This window comes from Sciurus carolinensis, chromosome 2 (genome assembly GCF_902686445.1).
Source record: "Sciurus carolinensis chromosome 2, mSciCar1.2, whole genome shotgun sequence".
Taxonomy (NCBI): Eukaryota; Metazoa; Chordata; class Mammalia; order Rodentia; family Sciuridae; genus Sciurus; species Sciurus carolinensis.
The window spans coordinates 1,011,832-1,032,107 of record NC_062214.1 but is presented as its reverse complement, the minus strand read 5'-3'; the positions used below and the strand labels follow the sequence as shown (position 1 = coordinate 1,032,107).

At 59.8% G+C, this 20,276-nt stretch overlaps 1 protein-coding gene across 2 annotated transcripts; it reads left to right on the top strand.

The window, feature by feature from the left end:
- On the top strand, nt 1-15,654 carry Slc17a9 (solute carrier family 17 member 9). Of its 2 annotated transcripts, none has more exons than XM_047542574.1 (13): nt 1-132; nt 6,790-6,987; nt 7,319-7,458; nt 8,265-8,364; nt 9,580-9,710; nt 10,144-10,240; nt 10,676-10,772; nt 11,450-11,537; nt 12,358-12,392; nt 13,299-13,414; nt 13,862-13,917; nt 14,038-14,067; nt 14,662-15,654. In XM_047542574.1, the coding sequence occupies exons 1-13, from the start codon at nt 74-76 to the stop codon at nt 14,823-14,825; spliced, it is 1,311 nt and encodes a 436-aa protein (XP_047398530.1). In that variant the 5' UTR covers nt 1-73; the 3' UTR covers nt 14,826-15,654. The 2 variants fall into 2 exon arrangements, with proteins under 2 accessions (XP_047398530.1, XP_047398528.1); XM_047542572.1 differs by lacking the exon at nt 1-132 and adding an exon at nt 5,234-6,203.
- Nucleotides 15,655-20,276: the final 4,622 nt, after the last annotated feature.

Here is a 20,276-nt window from a genome sequence, read left to right as displayed (position 1 = left end):
GCTGCCTGGGAGGGAGGCGGAGGGCAGGGCACAGGGACACTGCTGTGCCCATGTTGTCCTAGCGCCTAGCCTGATGCAACCACCCCCAGATGAGACCCACAGAGATGCAGCTGAAAACGTCCAGTGGTCCAGGTGGGGCAGGGGGCAGTGGTGGGGGAGGGGGGGTGCCCAACATTTGGGGAGGGAGCAGAGATGCTGCCAGCAGGACCTCACTCAGTAGAGAGTGCTGGACTAGGGAGACTGCCCACCAGTCCTCTCCTGGCTAGCTTCATTCTCCCCCAGCTCTAGCCCCCAGGACAGAGGACTCAACTTCCCTCCAAGTCCCAGAACCTGCCAAGTGGCCCGAGCCCTCTCAGCTGATTCTGAGAGAGTCCCAGGCAGTGTCCTTAGAGGACTGAATGGGTTGGGACTGCGTCCTGTGGAAGACCCCAGCTGAGGCTGATCACTAGGGCACCTGTCCTAACTGGGTACCAGGCTGGGGCAAGTACCCCACTGGCCTCTGTATTGCAGAAGAAGCTGGGCAGGTCACTCATCACTCTTCATACTGTTTCCACTGGTCCCTGGGCATATGACACCACAGAAACCGGGAGAGAGATGGTGGCAGCTGGCCATGAGCCAGCTGGCAAGAGAGTCTAAATGGGAACCCCCAAGAGGAGCCCCCACCCTGCTCTGGTTCCATGAGCTGAGGTCCCTTGGTCAGGGCACTGGATCTGGGGCCCAGGATCAGGCCCTGTGCACTCCAGAGCTGACTGAGTCCCCAGAGAATCTGGCCCAGCACCTCCAGTGTTCTGGGGCCAAGGCCCCTGGAATTACTGGGAGGAATTAAGGGAGGGCCTGAGGACCAGTGCCACCACTGCACACAGTGGGGGTCAAAAGAAGCTCCCTAGGCTGGGGCTTTGCAAGAGGCATAGCCAGCAGGGATGTGGGGAGCCATGCTGGACAAAGCCAAGTCATAGACCAGCAAGCACCAGTTAGAAGGGGAGGGCCGTCCTTGGTGTTCCAGCATCAGGGCACGTGGCCTGCCCCTTGCTCGTGGCCTCCCTCCCCATGCCTGTGTATCCAGTAGCCTCTGCCCAATGCATTGGCTCCTGAGGCGTGACCAGAGCCTACAGAGTGCTTCTGTGAATGTCACTGCAGGGTGCGACTTAATGGCTCTGCCTGGCCTTCCCCTGGACTACTTCCCCCTGTGCCTACTGTGTCACTTGCTCCATAGGCCTTTCTTGACTGGGTGGTTGCAGAGAACTTGTGGTGGGGGGACTTGTGGGATTAAGACATTCATAGCCCATATGTGGGTTTTAATAGTGGCAATAGATTCTTGCTTGGCGTACATGTGTCTCCTCCAAGAGTCCTCTGCCTGGCTTGGGAGGCAGGCCTCTTCAGCGGATCATGGGGCAGGGGGAGGTGGTACTGGGATATTCTCGGCTTGCTGGGCTCTTGGCCCTGGTGTCCACATGTGTCAAGGACCACATACCCACCTGTGTGCTCAGCCACATGTGCCTCTGCACAGGCCATCTGCGGAAGCAAGGCTGTAGAAGGCTCACCAGAAGCACCTGCCACTTTGGGAGTACCCATGGAGGCTCAGGCCCCAAGTGGGTGGAGTGGGTGAGCCTTTTCAGGCAGTCTTGCCCCAAGCTCCTGTTCCTAACCAGCCCCCAAGCAAGATGGCCGATTCCCTAGGCCTTGGGGTCCTGAATGGTCCCCAAGTAACTGTTGACCTTGGAGTTACTACCTCTGGTCAGACTTCCTCCTGTGTCCCCAGCAGTCCTGGAAATCCCTTCACCAGCCTAGCCCGCACTTCCAGCCCAGGCAGGGGGGAGGTGGGTTCCAGAGAAGAAGCAGACAGCACAACGCCCCCACAGTGCCCGCTGCACCTGCTGCGGGCCCTTCCACGATGCCTTCAGCTCAACACACACTGGTTGCCTGGAAGCTGGTGTGTTTTTCTTGACCTGTTGTGGTCAAGCACTGTATTCTCTAAATGGTGCTGACCTTCTGGAGGGGGTGGGTTCCAGCTGGCCCCCGCCATTTCTAACTGGTATTCCCCCTGGAGAGCAAAGGGCCTACTGTCATAGCTGCACCTGGGGAGGGAGGAGTAGCATGCTGGGTAGTGCCCTTCCAGATGCCAGTGACACCTTCGCAGCTTTGACCACATAAAGGAATACAGCTCCTTTTTAAAGTCACCTTTGGACTCTGGCTTATAGTGGGAGATCATAAGGACTACGCTCACAGCCTGTGGCTGTCCTCCTGCATCCAGCCAGAAAGAAACACAGCCCACTTGAATGTGTGCACATAGCTGACCCGGGATGGCTCTATAGGCCAGGGCAGTGCTGAAGGGCAGGACAGGACAGACTGGCAAGCTGCAACTTGGACTGAGTCCCCCTGTGTTCCAGTACCCAGTAGTAGTGTTTGCTCAGGACAATGCCCCCAGGAGGTATGCAGGCCAGGGGCATGGGGGCAGCACTGGGAGCCCTGGCAGTGGGCTCCTCAAGGAGTCTTGGGAGCCTGAACTGGGCAGCGTGGCCCCTCCCAGTTGTCCCAGGGCACAGAGTCAGACTGGAGGGTGAGGCTCAGAAACCCAGTTCCTGACGAAGTGAGAACCACGCATCCACAGTCTAGCTCGGGAGGGTCAGAACCTTGCTTGAGCCAATGGTTTGCAATTTCCCCAGACCAAAGGACTCTCTTCCCACCTAACCACCCCACCTAGCGCCAGCCTTGTCCTCTCTGGTTTCATAAAGAATACTAACATTTGGACCACCTGCACCTGGGGTCATTTGGTGACCCCAGCTGCTGGGAGGAGCAGTGAGCTCCAGGTTCACTGCCTGCATGGCACAGCTGGGCTTGGCCCATAAGTGGGGCACCTGCCAAGATGGCGCAGGGTAGACTCCATGCTTGCCGCCCTCTCCCAGGGCCAAGGTCCTGTGTCAAAGGACTCAGCTCTTCTCAAACCAGTTAGAGAGGCTCTATTTCTGCCTTTGAGACTCAGAGGCCCTGATCCCAGCAGGTGCCATGTTCAAGTATCATCAGAGCTGGGACCTCAAGGGCCTTTTGTCACCTTGGGAGGGGCTTGGCCGAGGCTCAGGCTCTTGTGGGGAAGGGGCAGGCTTAGCCTGCATGCGGCCCCTGGGGAGCGCTAGAGGACTGGGATGCCTGCCCCATGTGCTCCATGCTCTCCTCCAACAGGGGCTCCACACCTCAGTCCCAGGGCTGCCACTGGTCCCCCAGCGCCCAGATATCTGCTTTTCAGGAGAACGGGGCATGACTCTCCAGGTCCCCATCTGCTTGTGGTCATCTCTATTCTGTTGACAGCTGCTCTTTGAGGCCCGTGCTGCCCCTTCCCTGGTGGACACCCTGGGGCACTGATGACTTAGATTCCTGGCTTGTGGCTCAAGGCCTCCTCTCTGCAGAGCCCTATCATTTTCTTGGTGATTCGCTGTCCCTGTGGGCTTCTGTCCAGCATCCTGGCCCTCTTCCTGGCCCTCCCTCTGCGGGCCTGGGTGGCTCCGTTCTCCACTCAGGTGTCCAGCACTCCTGCTGGCACTGCCTCTGGGTCGCTGCTGCACTTCCCTGCCCGACTCTGCAGCCTGCACTCTGACCCCAACCCCGTCCAGCAGCAGCTACGCTGAGTCCTGTCCAGCCTCCTCCGGGCCCCGCTCTCAGGGGTGCCCTTCCTCCTGCTCCACCGGCGGCCAGAAGGGCTCCTCCAGCTCCCCTGATTGCCACAGTTCCCACCGGACGCACTGTGCTCAAGTCTTTTTATTTAGAAAACCGAACATGTGTTTCAGAATCATTCTGAAGGTGATGCGGAGAGTTCCCGAGCACCCCACCACCAACGTCCCCTCCCGGCCCCTCCCCTTCTCTAAGAAGAGAAGTCATTCACATGGAAGCATCCACGCTCCTCTGGCTCCTCTGCTTCTCCCAGTGTCCCCAGCCAGGGCCCACCTGCCATTCAGTCCACGCGTCTCTGGGGCTGCTCTGGGCCAAGGCTGCTCCCCAGACGTCTCTACTCCTGCTGTCTTGACTGTCCCCTCTGGTGGTGCTCTGGGGCCTGTCCTGCTGGTGGTTGGGGACAACTGTCTCACTGCTGGCTTGGGGTGTGGGGCCTTGAGGGAGACCACAGAGGCGAAGGGCCCCTCTTGTCATGGCCTGTTGCTACTGAACCAGGACCAGTTTACTCCAGTGCAGGACACCCATCACTGAGTCAGGCCAGAAGAGGGAGAGCAAGTCTTGAAGTCACCTACCTGAGGGGAGGGTTTGGGGCTGTTGGTGGGCTGAGGCCTGGGGCAAGGCAATGGAGGGCAGGTCTGTGCGGTGATCCAGCCCCTCAGTTGTGAACCCTCCAACCCGCCATCCATCAGAGGCGTTCTCTCCACCTCGAACGCCAGTGATGTCGACCGAAGTAAGGAACAGTGGGCCAGATGGGTTGAGTGGGGTTTCACTGCCAGGGTCCCTGCTGTCAGCAGGACTCCCCAGGGTGGATGTGAGCCTGTCCAACATTGCTGGTCCCCTCCCCTGCATGTTACCTGAGTCCCGCCTCCCCACTCCCTCCATACTCCTCAGGCTCACCCCAAGCCAGTCACAAAGCTGGATCCAGCAGCCCTGAGATGTGACCCTGGGTACCCAAGAATGCCATTCAGGTTTTCTCTAAGAGCGTCTGCAGGTCCCAGGACAGGAACGCAGCACTCGACTCTCCTCTCTCCTACCCTGCAGTTTCTACCCATGTCCCCAAGGCTCTTCTTGTCACGGACTCTAGCCTGACCCTTCCTGAGCCCCTGTCTGGCATCTGACTCAAGGAGGCCCAACCCCAGCTGCTACATCTATTCCACAGCACAGTGAAAAGTGTGGGCCCCTTGCAGACTCCATGTCCAGGCCATGCCAGGCCAACTGGGCACTCCTAACTCTCTCAGTCTGTGCACCTTGCTCTCTTCCCAGTGGGACCCATTTCCCTGCTTACTCTGCGGGATATGTCATAGTGGTGCTCTGCTCTGCTCTGCGCACTGGACCTTCCTCCCCTGGAACTCTGCTGCCTATGTTAGGCCTGGATCTGGGTCCCATTGCCTTCCTGGACCACTTCCTGGTCACATCAACCTGAGCCAGAGATTTGGTCTTTCTTTTAACTTGGTTTCTACTGGTTTCTTCAGGCAATCAGGGCCTGAGTCTGCCTTCATTCCCAGATGTCTGTGGGGCTCCCCTGAGTGGCTGTCAGCAGTGTTGGAGGGAGGGAAGGAGGAAAGGAGGACAGAAGGAAGTAGTGGTGTGGACAGGAGTTTTGCAGGGGACCCCACCGCCTGGCCTCTGAGCAGTGCAAGCTGCAGGGAGCATGTTCTGGGGTCTCCCGTGCAGAACCCCCAGCACTGGGCAGGGGTAGCTGCTCCTTAGCTCCTGAGTAGTTTCATCTGGTACCTGCGGAGCTGGGACCTGGAGAGCAAGAGCAGGCCAAGAGCAGGGACTGCAGGTTGTACTTGCTGCGGGCTGCAGGCAGGGCTGGTGTTCTACAGGCTGTGGCCCTGAGGTCCCCTGGCCTAGAGTTGGCAGCGCGCGTGGGGGACTGCCACTGGTGTCCCACCGGAGGCCTCAGTGCTAATGCCAGGAAGGAAAGGTTTCCCGGAGGCGGGAATTGGGGGGCAGCTGCCCCTGTGTTCTTCTCAGCCCCTCTTCCTCAAAGCTCAGTACCCCCGTTGTGTGGGCTGCCATCCTGACCCCAGCTGGTCTCTCTGCAGGCTGGCTGCAGGCCCTGTAGTGTAGCCTCCTGTCTGGGCACCTCCTTCCCTTTTGCTGCCCCCTTGCGCTGGCCAACCCAGGACACCCCAGGTCACCCGGCAGGGGATGGAATTTGGCCCGGTCCGGATGACAGTCCACTCTGCCAAGAGGCCTTCCTTTACCACCATGAGAAACTGAGTGATTTTATTTTGAACAACCCAAACTTACAAAGAAGATGCCAAATTCAATACAAAGACCTCAAGACTCTGCTGCCCACTAGACCTGGTGATCAAGAGCTCAGTTTGGCTTCGTGTCCCGCCACCGGCCTGTTCGTTATCAGAGCCTGCAGCATGGAGTCACAGCTGGCCACCTTCCTGCTACTCACATTGCTGAATGACTGTCACAGCTCCAGGACAGCACAATGGCCATGCCTGCCTGGGAGCTGGGAGCTGGAAGCTGGGTGGGCCCTGCACAGGACTGAGCTCGTCCAGCTTCCTCATCCCTTCCAGGTTCCTCCTTGGGCCCCATGGTCCCCGTGGTGCTGTGTCCTTTCCTGGGTCCCCAGCCCTGTCTGCCCCAATGTCCTCTGCTGGGCAGGCCTGGCAGCTTCCCTAGGAAATCCTTGGGGTCTCTGTTCTGCTCCCTGGGAGCTCCTGTCAACCTCTGGGTCCCCGTGACCTGCAGAGCAGCCCCCAGCAGGTTGTTAGTTGTCAGGCCCACCTGGCCTGGCTGCCTTCCTGGGACCCTGTGGTCTGAGGGAAACTTGAGAACCTGGGTACTGTGTGCGTCCTGTCCTCTGCTTGGGTCCAGTTGCGGTCTTGGTGGTAGGTGGCACTGGCCCAATATTTATTTGGCCTGCCCCTACCGTGGAGCATTTGGGCATTCCCAGCCTCTGCTGTCACATCTGTTCGGGAAGTGATGGGAAGGTGTCTTTAGACAGTTCCGTGATTGCCAAAATGCCCCCAGAGGTGCACCAACTCCCAGGGCTTCCCCTGTATGAAGCCACGTTCCCCAAACTCAGGGGCGGGGCTCTCTGAGCTCAAGGCTCCCTGTGGGGGCCTCTCCAGAACCAGACCCTCTCCTCCTGTCCTGCAGGCCTGAATGCCAGGTGTGGACAGGGACACTCCTGCTGGGTACCTGCCTGCTGTACTGCACCCGCGTCACCATGCCTGTCTGCACCGTCGCCATGAGCCAGGACTTTGGCTGGAACAAGAAGGAAGCTGGCATTGTGCTTAGCAGTTTCTTCTGGGGCTATTGCCTGACACAGGTCATGGGTGGCCACCTTGGGGACCGGTAACTGTTCTCTCCACTCCCCATCACCCAGGCTGAAGGGGGGCTAATCCATGTGGGCCTCTCAAGGGCAGATGGGCTGCCGTGTACATGGGAAGAAGGGCTCCTGGTTAGGGACTTGCAAAAAATTGAGGGTTCCTGCCCAGAAGCCCTGTCCAGCATTCCAAGGAGCAGCTCTGGGCTTGGGCATGGCTGCAGGGCTGCTCTCAGCTCTGGGCGTCTCCTGCTGACAGGCTTATGGCAGTCCCCACTCTAAAGGACTCCTCTGCACAGAGGTGGTGTGCTCAGCCTGCCTGCATAACCACCTCGTCCTGCCCTCTTGCATCCACTCCAGCATCGGGGGTGAGAAGGTCATCCTGCTATCTGCTTCCACTTGGGGCTCCATCACCATGGCCACCCCACTGCTCGCCCACCTTGGCAGTGCCCACCTGGTCTCCATGGTCTTCTCTCGTGTCCTCATGGGTCTGCTCCAAGGTAGGGGTGCCTTGGGTCACTTCCCTCCTGCTGCTGGCCTTCACCTCTGTCACTGGGTGGGTGGACAGGCGAGTGCCCATGTGTGCCTGCCGACAGTCCTCTGCTGGAAGTGTGCTCAGGGGCCTTGCACTGTCTGTGTGTGTTGTCCACGGCAGAGGGGGGAGGCTAGCAGCTCCCAACCCTGTGGCTCCTTGCCTTGGGGGCCTCAAGCTCTGGAGAGGTCCCTGCCCTGGGTCAGTGGCTGACAGTACCCTTGAGGAATGGGACCTGGCTTCTGAGTGATTTCATTCGATGCCATGATGGAAAGTTGAGAGGGATCTAGGCTGATGATTCCTGGGTGCCACCCTCATGGATAATGATGACATAGAATGCAGACTCCGTGCCTCTAGGCCAGGGCTCTAGAACCCTCTAGAATGAAGGGGTGTGAGTCCTGAGGTAGCGTCCAAACTTCCAGGCTACTGAGGAACCCAGTGTCTAAAGACATCCTAGGATGAAATTTAGCTCTGAAGCTGTGGGGAGGACCACTCTGCTGGGGACAGGGTGTGTGTGTCTGTGGGTAGCTACAGGGGCGGGCTGTGCTGCTATCCTGGGAGGGGACCCTTGGAAGCAGAAGCTGGTTTTGCAGATCCTCACCCACACTGAGTGTTTCCTCAGCCTTCTGGTCCCTTGGGTTGGGATGTGTCAGGGCGGACAATGGACATCCTCTGGATGTACATGGCCCAGGAAGAACCTCCTGGCCTGGATGTCACTGCTGGGTCACTGGACTTCTACAGAGGCCCTGTGACCACATCCTCTTCTTGTTCCAGGTGTTTACTTCCCTGCCCTGACCAGCCTGCTGTCCCAGAGAGTTCGAGAGAGCCAGAGGGCCTTCACCTACAGCACTGTGGGGGCCGGCTCCCAGTTCGGGTAGGGCCTGGCCCCAATGGGTGCCCAGGGACGGGTGGTGGGCTGGGTGCCTTGAAGGCCATGCTGTCTGGAGGCTGGCTCTGTGGTGCTGGTCGCAGCTCCTGGGGCCTGTGCAGGCGTCTCCGGTGGCTCACAGTGGTGTGGCTGGCTGTGGCTATAGGCTGGCCAGTGGCCGCTGCGTCCCTCTCCTTGCCCTGTGTGCCAGTGGAGCCAGAGGTGGTCCTGGCCTTTGCTGCCCATCCCCAGGTGAGTCTGTGGGCTGGAGCGTGGCCCCTGAGACCTGTGCTCTCCGGTGTTCCTCCCTCGCCCACCCTCAGGCAGCTCCAGAGCCTTCCCTGGGAGAAGGGTTGTTTGCTGGACTCATGAGGGTGGACACAGGCTTGCTGGTGCAGAGCTCAGGCCCTCAGCTGCTGCTTTCAGGGACAGCAGGAATCAGAGGGCAGGGGGGCCTGTGGTGGGACCGGATTTAGCAATTAAAGCACGGAGCACCCAGTGAGGTCCGAGTGCCCGATAAGCACCTGGCTGAACTGCACCTGAAGGTCCATTGGTGGTTTCTGGGATAGTGAAGTGTGGAGCAGAGGGCTCTGTGTGGGGTTGCAGGGGTGGGGGAGTGCTGTGGGCCCCCAGGTGAGTGCTACCCGTCTCAGGTGCAGGTGGGGAGGTGCAGGCTCAGGGAGGAACTGGACCTCAAGTCCAGAGACCCCATGTGCCCCAGGAACTGTCCCTGGTGCTGCTCAGTGGGGAGCACTACAGGGTACAAGGGGTGGGTGAGGGAGGTTGGGCTTGCCTGGGACCACAGGACCCTCAGGAGGAGGTCTGGGGGTGTCTCATAGAGCTCCTCCTAATGCTGTGCTCTGGATGGACAGGTGTGCAGGCTTCATCCAGGTGTTCCGAGGCCTGTCTTCCCACTGTCTTTCTTAGTTTTAGGGTCTGTGACAGACTGTAGGTCCATCTGAAGGCCTAGAAGCAAGAAGCTGAAAACAGCTCAGGTCCCACATCAGTTGTCCCTGAGCCCTGTCCCCATGGCTTCTACCCAATGCCCCTTGCCCTGTAGCCTAGTCTCTCCTGACACTTGGCACCCTTTGCAAAACACGGGGACTGGGACTCCACACAGCTGTTCTCAAGGCAACCAACACACCCTTCCAGGGGCTCAGGGGCATCAGGAATGGTCCTCGGGTGTCTGAGTCATGGCCACACTCCTCCCTGTCCCCCCAGGATGCTGGTGACGGGGGCTGTGGGCTCCCTGCTCCTGGACTGGTGTGGCTGGCAGAGCGTCTTCTATTTCTCGGGCGGCCTCACTCTGCTCTGGGTGTGTTATGTGTACAGGTACCTGCTGAGTGAGAAAGGTAACTGGGGCTTCCAGGGCGGGTCCCAGGGTCTCCTCCCCTCACAGCCGCTGGGCACAGAGAAGCGGGGTCGCTGGGCAGGACTGTAGCACTGCGACTTCGACAGATGTGCAGACTCCTCTGGACTGGAGCCTGAGAAAGAGTGCCGGGCGCTGAGTTCTCCGCCCACTATGGCCACCGATTCAGTCCACCAAGCTCCATTAGGGCAGGGCAGACTAGGAGGCCTGCAGGCAAAAGCAAGTGGCAGGAGCAGGCGAGGCTTCAGCTGGCTGGAGGGCGCTAGGTGCACAGAGTTTGGCCCCAAGGGAGGGCCTCCTGAGAGGGTGGCGAGGTTTGCCCACCTCTGGGACCATACAAAAGCTTGACCTATAGGAACAGTCGCGGGGTCTCCTGGCCCGTGGGGCCATTGCTGTGCAACTGCTTATTCCCTCAGACCTCGTCCTGGCCCTGGGTGTCCTGGCACAAGGCATGTCCATGACCAGGCCCTCCAAAGTGCCCTGGAGACTGCTCTTCCGGAAGCCTTCTGTCTGGTGAGCTGGGGCTGGCATGGCCAGGCAGAGCGTGGGGCAAGGACCATCATGGGCTATGGACCAGGCTGTGCCTGGATGGCACGCAGGAGCAGGAGTGGGTGGTTCTCACAGGCCCAGCCTGTGTGGGAGGGGCTTGGGCAGGCTGGAGCCTGAGCCTGTGTGGGAGGGGCTTGGGCTTGTGTGAGGCGGGGCTTGGGCAGGCTGGAGCCTGAGCCTATGTGGGAGGGGCTTGGGCCAGGCTGGGGCCTGTGTGGGAGGGGTTTGGGCCAGGCTGGAGCCTGAGCCTGTGTGGGAGGGGCTTGGGTGAGGCTGCAGCCTGAGCCTGTGTGGGAGGGGCTTGGGCTTGTGTGAGGCGGGGCTTGTACCAGGTTGGAGCCTGAACCTGTGTGGGAGGGGCTTGGGCCAGGCTCCGGTCTGAGCCTGTGCCCCACGCAGGGCCGTCATCTGCTCCCAGCTGTCCTCAGCATGCTCCTTCTTCATCCTCCTCTCCTGGCTGCCCACCTTCTTCAAAGAGACTTTCCCCCATTCCAAGGTGGGTCACCCTTCCAGGGCTCACACAGGGTGAGAAGGGCCCTAAAACTGCCTGGCCCTTGCACTGTGCCTCTGAGGTCCTGGCACACATGGGGCAGACCCCTTGGCTCTAGGTGGTTTGACATTCTGTGGGCTTGAGGTGGGGGCGACTTTGTCCATACTAGGAGCAGGTGCTGGTTCTGAGGCCCTGAGTGCTGATCCCTGTGGCAGTGGCAGCTTTCCCAGCCCATGACCTGGATCTGCTGCTCAGCAGACCCCCGCCCTCAGGGCAAGGCCAGCCCATCTGTTGGTCTCTTCATGCCCTTCTGGAGGGAAACCTGAACAGGGTGGAATGGGGACTGGGGACCACCTACCTCCCCCGGCTCCTCTGTTGAGGCTATTGATCACCCTCCTGGTTCTGGTGACCAGGATGACCTGGGCTGCCCACTCCCAGGGTGGGGGCTGGGTGGGAAGCAATCTGGGGACCTAACTGCAGGGGTGAGCCACTGTGGGTCTGGAACTCCCAGGGTGTGCCATGGCCAGGCGGGCATGCTGGTGAAATCTGCCCTGCTCCAAGCTCCTCGCTCTGGGGCCCGGCTTGTGGGGGTGTCAGAGCTCTTCTGGGCAGCTGTCCTGCCTGTCCCTCCTCTCAGAGGCTGTGCCACTTGGCCACCACTGAGGCCAGGCTCCTCCCCACAGGGCTGGATCTTCAATGTGGTGCCCTGGTTGGTGGCGATTCCTGCCAGTCTGTTCAGTGGGTTTCTCTCTGACCACCTCATCAGTCAGGGTAAGTCCTGGAGAGGGGCAGGCTGCAGGAGACACACCCTCAGGCGCCCACTGGGGCGAGAGGCTCCCTTCTGCGGGTGCAGCTGCAGTTCTGGGGAGAGGCCCTGGCCCCCCTGAGGACCACCCTCTGACAGAGGGGCATCCTGGCTTTCAGAGTTGGCCCAGGGAATGGACGCAGTGCGGGGCTGAAGGAGCCTGCGGCAGCCGCTTCTTCAGCAGATCCCCACTGAAGGCTGCAGCTGGGGAGCACGAGGGCCTTGCGCCATGACTGGGGCTGCTCTGGGCCTGCGCCACTCCTGGCCCTCTCGGGAGGAGAGGTGCTGGTGGGGTCAGAGGCCACAAGTACCCACTTTCCCCTTGAACCTTCCAGAGTGTGGGGCGAGGGGGTCTCTTGGACTGGCTGGAAGTCCACCACACATTGGCCACACACACAGCCCAGGGCAGCATGCTCACAGACGCTCACACGCCTGCACACTCATGCTCAGAATGTCAGTGTTTTCCCTCAGAACAAAGGTAGCTCGCACTTCTGTGGACAAAAGGAGGGGGTACGGATAGACACAGAGAAAGCAGGCTCCCTCCCTGACAGCTGGCACCTTCGCGGCTGCCCCCAGGGCTGTGCTGTGCCCTGTGGGATCCTCTGACGGTCACCTCCTGTGCTGGCGGGGATCCCCCTGCAGCCCCAGGGCACCGCCTGGCTGCCGGTCCTCCTCCCCACGGCCCTCTGCAGTTTGCTCTGCAGTTTGCGGGGGCTGCACTCAGGAATGCCCTGAGGGTGGGCCCCAGGGCTGATGGGGCTGCCCGGGGCCTGTCTCCCTGCTTAGGTTGCACGACCATCCTGGTGCGCAAGTTGATGCAGGTAGGAAGATCATTTCGTTTTCTCTGGACATCACTGTTTTGTTCTGGTCTCCTGGGACCCGAAAGTTATGACCCCAAATCTCCTGACTTCTGGGACCAGGCTAAGATCAAGGTCAAGGGTTGGGCCAACTGCAGCTGCCATAGGGAAGGCAGTCAGGGCCTTTAGTGCCCACACAAGTGTGGACACAGGTGCCTGACCAGTGCCAGGACTCAGAATCAGCTGATTTAGATGGAGGGCACTCTGGGTCAGTGTTGGGGACTGACCTGAGACTTCTCTGAGCCCTGAGTGGGGGCTCTCTGTGCCCCCACTTTTGGGATCTGGCACCTAGGCAGGGCCTGTGGCCTCCAGCTCTGCCAGTAGGCCAGCTGACCTACAGAGGGCCCCCACCCCGAGGGGTATTTGGGGTCAGGAAGGCCAGGCTCAGTGCTCCTGGGTGGCTGAGATGGGGCCAGCCAGTGTTACCCATTTTTGACCCTAAAGCCTGGGTCCTTTTTCCCTCCTGGGATTGTGGGACCAACAGCAACAAGACCAAGCATGGATAGAATGGTCAAGTCTTATTCTTGACTGAGTTACAAGTGGGAGAAGAAGCCCCCAGATCCACTTCCCACCTGGGGCAAAGAGATGAGGGGCAGATGGCTGATGAGGGCAGGGTCCTCCTGTTTTCCCCATGCTGGAGTTAGAGATGGTCTGGGGTCCCTCTGGCAGCTCTTAGATCTGACCAATTTCAGCCAGCCCCCTGAAGAGGGCCTCCTGGCTTCAGACTTCCTGCCTCAAACACTAGCAGGATTAGGGTGGAGTGGAAATTCAGCCAGGTCACCCAGGAAGTGTAAGAGCAGGGCTTGGTGGCACCAGGATGGCCCTGTGGCCCGTGTTGTCCTGATACCCCTCACCCCACACTGCCTGCAGGTGATGGGCCTTGGCCTATCCAGCGTTTTCGCATTGTGTCTGGGCCATACCTCGAGCTTTCTTAAGGCTGTGGTCTTCGCATCTGCCTCCATTGGCCTCCAGACCTTCAACCACAGGTAAGGGGCTGCTGCCCATGCACCAGTGACCAGTGCTGTTGGAGGCACCCCAGGCCTTGGTGTGTCCTGGCTTAAGGACTATGAAAGGAGAGGACAGGACAGAACCCATGGGTGTCTCATTGTCTGGCTGATTTGTGCATTCAGAGGGTGGGACCAGGGCCAGTGAGGGAGTGGAGAGGACTGGCTGGGAGGCCTGGAGGGAGGCCCGCCAGTAGCAGCAGCCTGGGTGATCCATGCATGCGCCCAGTCTGCGGGGTCACACCTGAACACGCTGCCTCTGAACCTCAGCGGGAGCTGCTTTAGGCACCCAGTCAGCGTCGTTCAGAGGGGTGCTCCTTTGTGCAGCCAGACTCAGGCGTGGCTTCCAGGCCAAGGGAGCCCTGAGGGAGCGAGGCCTCAGTGACTGGTGGGGGGCCACTCATCTGCCTTCTCTCCTGCTTCCCACAGTGGCATTGCCGTTAACATCCAGGACCTGGCCCCAACCTGTGCTGGATTTCTGTTTGGTGAGGACTTTGCTCAGCCAGCTTTGCCCACCCAGGGGCCAGAGAGCCACGCCCAGGTGGTGGGGCGGGGGAGCCACAGCGGGCAGTCTCTTATGTCTTTTCTCTCTGGCCTGTTCCCAGGTGTGGCCAACACTGCAGGGGCCTTGGCAGGTGAGGGGCGGGCCTCTGCGCCCAGGGGTTGCTCCAGCGCACTAGAAAGCAGGCCCAACAGCCTGCTGGAGTCCTGCACCCCCAGCTGAGTCTCCAGTCCTGCAGGGTGGACTGCAGCGTCCCATGAGGGGTCCCACGTCAGGGGAGGGCAGGAGCCTCAAACCGCCCCAGGGGGGCCACAAAGCTGCTTTTGAAGTTTCCACTTAGTTCTGCTGATGGTGGGCAGCTCACAGGCCACCCCCCCCCACCTGGCCCCAGGTAGGCGTCAAGCCTGGCAGTTTAGGACCCTTGACACCACCTGTCCCTCTGCTGAGTGCTGGGTTCATTCTCCACCCAGCCCCTCCTGCCGCTTGCCCTTTGCTCTCAGTTCCCCTGGGAGGGACATGGGGTGGGAGACTTATCTGGGCTGACTGTTGGTTGACTATGGGGTTTCTGCCCTCCAAGACCCCAGATTCTTAGCCTAGCCTCCCTTGACCTTGAAGGCTGTGTCCCCAGACCCACCTGGGTGCCTGGTGGCTGTGTGCCAGGCCCTGCCCACAGCTCCTCTCCCACTCTGGCCTGGCCCTAAGCCTGTCCCTGCTCTCTTGGGTCTAGGTGTGGTGGGCGTGTGTCTGGGCGGCTATCTGATCGAGGCCACAGGCTCCTGGACTTGCGTGTTCAACCTGGTAGCTGTCATCAGCAACTTGGGGCTGGGCACCTTCCTGGTGTTCGGACAGGCCCAGAGGGTGGACCTGAGCCCCGCCCGTGAGGACCTCTAGCTCCCTGACTCTCCAGTCCCACCTGGATCCTAGTGCCAGCAGTTTTCAGGGACAAAGGTTCCATCTAGGACTCAGTGAGTCTCAACCTCAGTGGTGTGAGCAGAGGAGGAAGACCACAGCAGAGCACTCTGGAGGCAGATGAGCTGGAGAGGGGCCTAGGGCACCATGTGGGCCCGGTCAGAACTGGACTCACCTCTCTGAGCCTCAGTTTCCCTGCCTGCCAGTGGGCATGACCCTGCCTTCCTCACAGGGTTGGTGTGATCACCACCTGCAGTTGGCTTGTTTTGGGGATACGGCTCTTCTGGTGGGAGCCCTGGTGCTGGGCTGGAGGTACACCACCCCAGTCCCCTGGCCTCATTTCCGACAGCCGCTTTCTGGTGGAGCTGTGAACAGTAGGATGTGGAGGAGGTCCTGCTCCATGCCAGAGCTCCCTCCTACCTCCTTCCCTCCAGTCAGGACAACCAGCAGTGCTGCAGAGTGCCCCATGTCCTGGGACCCCGCCCCCCATGTTCCTGCTTCTCCCAGCAGCCAGGCCACCATCCCAGGTGGCTGGGTGGGCAGTGGACCAGAGAGGCCCTGCCCACCTCTGAGAGCCCCCAGGGCCCCAGTTCCCTGATCCTGTGGATTTTGGCAGGACCCATGTGTCCTGCATAGGCACCCGCAGGCCCTTGGGCTCTGCAGGGACACCTGCCTTGCCTTCCTACCTCCCTGTCTGTATGAGGAGCTGGTGTTCTCATGAATCAGAGTGAATTCTGGAAGATGTGCGGAGAAGAGAAGCTATAGAAATGTGCAAAACAACACCCAGCCTTATTTAAATGACTTAAACTATTTAAAAAGATGACTTCTGTTTTATTTAACACCTTTAACACATGATAAGGTGTTGTAGACCCATTTGTGAGGAGACCAGTGAGGAGTTCCATCCAGGTCAGGGAAAGTCCCCAGAGCCCATGGCTTACTGGTCAGGAGCACTAGAATGAATGTGAGCACCAGATCTTGGCACCTGGTTGCAGCTGGTTCTCCTCTGCAGAACTGATGACCTGCCGTGGGTGATGTATGAAGCTTTCTAGAGCCAGGGGCACCCTGGAACCAGAGGTGTGCTAGGAGAGGATTCACACAACTTTGTAGAGAGGCACACATTTCCCCACCGTCTCCCAGTTTTGATCAAGAAGAACCTCAGAGGAAGATTCTTGATTGTGAAATGAACCTGGCACCTTGAAGTGGGCCCACTTACTTCCACAGGTGCAGTAAGAGTGGTCTCTGCTGGAGTTTCCTACAAACCTCAGACAGGGCTTCCGGAAGTCTCCATGCCTTGGGCCCTGAGGCTGGGAGCCAAGCCAAGGAACGCCTATCCTATAAACTCCAGAGCAGAGCCTCCACTGAGCCAGGTCCTCCCCGTCTCCTGGGTCCACATGCCCTCAGAGTCGAGCTTCCTGCCTCAACCTTCTCAGCCACAGTTCAGTGGTGTCAAGCACATTCACGTTGCTGTGTCACCGTCATGCCACCCACCCATAGAACCTTGTCCTCTCGCAGAACAAGCTCCATCCCTGCTAAACATTAACTCCTAGGCTGCGGGCCTGGCACGCTGTTCCACTTCTGTCTGGCTGGTGGCGATTCCTGCCAGTCTGTTCAGTGGGCTGACCACCTCATCAGTCAGGGTAAGTCCTAGAGAGGGGCAGGCCTGCAGGAGACACCCTCAGGCACCACTCGGGGAGAGGCTCCCCTCTGGAGGGCAGCTCCAGGAGCCTCATGTCCTTTAGGGACACCTAAGACTAGTCCTTCTGTGACTGGCTCACTTCTCGGCACAAGGTCTTTGAGGTTCACCATGCTGCAACCTCGGTCAGGGTCTGGATGGGCCACGTTGTCCCTCCACTCCTCCCCCGCTGGACACCTGGGCTGCTCTGCCTCCTGGCTGGGTGTGTGCTGCTGCAGTGCGTGTGGCTGGGCAGTCAGCACCCTGTTTTGCATCCACAGCTGTGGAATCTCTGAGAGGGAGCATGTCCTTCTCGTGGGCTCCGAGCCCCCTGGGGTCTCAGTGCTTTGAGCTTCTGAAGCTCGGGTAGGGGCCTCAGACCCCAGAGAAATCTCTTAGGTCTAACAGAGCTGTGGGGCCCGACCTCTGGGGAGGCCAGGACGAGGCTGCTGCCTGGGATTTGGGGGCACAGGCTGGTGTGCAGCTCCCCCATACTGCTTTGCCTGGACTATCACCCTAGGCCTGGGTCCTGCCTTCCCAAGGTCATGTGGGACCCTGGGCAGATGTTTGCTGGGAGGAAGGGCACAGGTAGCCAAGAGGGGTAGCCCAGCCCCATCTCTGCAGGTAGATCTACATGCCTGCTCTCTGCTGCAGACAGGCCCACCCTGGCAGGTGGCCCCAGCAGGCTTGGGGAGGCCCTTCCACCCCACCATGAGCCCTGGGCGAAACCAGATCTATCAGTGGATGAGCCCGGCACAGTGAGCAGGGCGGAATCAGCAATAGGTCATGACCCTGCCTCTGCCAGGTCAGTCCCAGCCCTGAAAGCACCTGCTAGGACTTGGATATCCTGTGGCCATCCCTTGGAACACTGGCCAGAGGCCCTTCCCAGCCCTGCACTACACAGGCAGCCCAGGCTTTGTTAGGAGACTGACCCTGCCATCAATGAGGGACTATGGAGGCAGATCCCCAGCCCCCAGCCTGATGCTGGCTACCCAGAGCTCCATTTTCTAGGGCTGGGTTTTTAGAGCTCAGAGGCAACTTCCTGGGCTACCAGAGTGACCCAGTCAGTCCAGGGGCTCTGGTTGGGGCCTGAAGGGACCTGCCAGGCTAGGATCCGCCAGGGCGCCCACTCTTAGACTGCACTCCCTGGAAGCAGGGATTGTGTGCGCGAGTGTGGGCCTGAGTGCCAGTGGTGAGCAGGCACCTGTGTACAGGCTATGCCCCTGTGGCCCAGACCTCAGACACGCGGTTGCCATTCCCCTGCCAGCCGACAGAGGGCGCTGTTGGACAGGACTGTGCCAGCCTCTGGGCTCCACGTGAGGCCGATGGCACCTGGTCTCCCCCTGGGACAGAGTGCCCAGTGGGCACAGAGGGGAGTGGGCAGAGTGGACGAGGGCAGGGAAGAGCCACATCTACTTCATGGTGGGGCCGAGGAGGAGGCCTGCTGGAAGGGGGCTCTCATAGGGCTGGCGATGTGCGCGTGGGGGTGTGGGCCCCAGACCTGGCAGCATGAAATCATTGCAGTGCTGAACTCCAACCCCATCGCCCCCTCCATCCAGGCACATGCCTGCCCTAGGGCGTCTGTTCCCTGGTCATCCCCATCAAAGCCACAGGGCAGGAGTGACCAGGGACCTTGGGGGCTCAGCAGCTAGCGGAGGGCTGTTCCCTCACCTGGCACAGGTGGGGCCACTGAGACTGCAGTGTTGAGGTACAGGACTGCCTACCCATGCCCTGAGGGGACAGGCTTTCATCTAAGATGTGACTTCGATCCCCTAAGGACCCTGGGGCCAGGAGAGGAAGACTGTCCTAAGCGTGGCCTCTGTGGGATCCGGAACTCAAGAGGCAGCTGCCTCCACGTGCCTTTGCATGGGCAGCATTCTAAGGAGGACACTTCCCACGGAGCCCATGGTCCTGCTGTGGCCCAAGGCCTGTCCTGGACATCCCCAGGGTCTCCCCGGAACCTCTGTCAGAGTTTCCCTGCCTCCCATCCTCACCTGCACACAGCTCCAGAACCACGGCTGTGTCTGGCCCAAGCCACCTACCCCAATCTTTCCCCCAGCCCTGGATCTACCTCCTGGTCACCATAAGTGGCACTTTTCTGTCATTTCTTTAAAGCACGATCTTTAATGGCCACTTAATATTCCTAATTAGTATGTTAATGTCGCCTCCACCTCTTGGGCTGCCCCCCTATTTCTAGACCATTGTCTTTTGTGTGTAGGACAGCAGTGCCCTGAGGTCCCTGCTGGCTCTCTTAGGGACTCCAGGACATTTACCCCTGGGGAGCCATCCTGAGCTGGGACAATGTCCTGGGTGGGGCCTCCCAGCCACCAGCCCCCTCTGTCCACTGTGTGACCAGCTGGTGGTCCCTCCCCCCTGGCCTGGCTCCTGCTAAGCAGGGAGGGAGGAAAGAGGCCCGTGAGTGGAGCCGTACTTTTGATGGGTGTTTACTTTATCATGTTTAATTGAAAGCACTGAGGCTGAGGCATGAATATTCAGCCTGGGAGGCTGGCACAGGGCCAGCTCTCTGTGATGCGGGACGCGCCCAGCACCGGGCCTGGCCAAGGGGGAGCTGCGGTGGGGAAGCTATTAATTGAAATAGCTTCATTAATTAGTAATTAGCAGCAGGGTAATGACTATGTCGCACCTCATATTCCAGCGGACGCCCTTCATGTGTTGTGCGGTCTTTAATTAAAGGACGAGCGTTTTAATCAAAGGCAAGCTTGGCCCTTTGGCCTTTGGAACACAAAAAGATGCTTCCGATGTTCAGAGACACTGGTGGGGAGGCAGGCGGCCATGAGGGTCACAGGCCTGTGCAGGAGCCCCTTGCTTCAAGAGCCATCGAGGGAGGCTGAGAGCCCCAGGTGCGGAACCTTGGCCCCCACCCAGCCCCTGAGGGTCCCAGAGTCCTGCAGGGGGCCTGAAGCTGGGCCTTGGAGGAGGATGGAGACCTGTGGGCTGGCCCTTCCCAGGCCTCATCCTGTGCTCCTGTAAGCCACCTGCAGGCCCAGGCTGGGTCCCGTTGCTTCCTCCTGCCACTCCTCTCCCGCAGCCTGGAGCCAGACAATGGTGCAGCCACTCCTGGGGAAAGCCGCCCCAGCGGTCAGGAAGGGCTTCGCGCCACAGCCTCCTACTCCCCATCACACACCTACCCCACCTACCCACCCTCAGCCCTGCACCCCACCTTGCCAGGGACCTTCCCATACCCGGCCTCCTGCTGGACAAACAAGCAAGCGGCTCTCCATGTCTGTCTCCTCTGTGTGTCATAGAGCACATTTGAACACTGAATACACAGCAGCACACACTCACACAAGTGCACAGATGGCTCACCTGCATGCTCAATACACCCACCAACGTGTGCATATGCACCCCACACGGCACCACATGCACACATGTAGCCGTGTGTGGTCATGTTACCCGTGCACATGTGCACGCATACCTGTCTTTAGGACTCAGTGGACGCAGGGTGATTCTGTGAAGGTTCTGCAGGTAGCTCTGTGCGTGTGCCCATCCCAGCACCACACAGGTGGCGTGGGGGGCAGGGGCTCCCTATTGCCATGCTCTTTTGTGTCCTGGTGAAGGGTGTCAGCTGAAGCCATCAGGAGCCTCCTGGGTCACAGGAGCCCTCATCCCTGCTCCACTCCTCCCCCGCACCCCATCTTTGCCTGGAGGACAGGTACAGCTTCAGGAGGAAGTGGGCACACTTATCCCAAGCTGTCCTAGCCCCAACGGGCCATCTCACTGTGCTCATTTCAGGCAAGGTG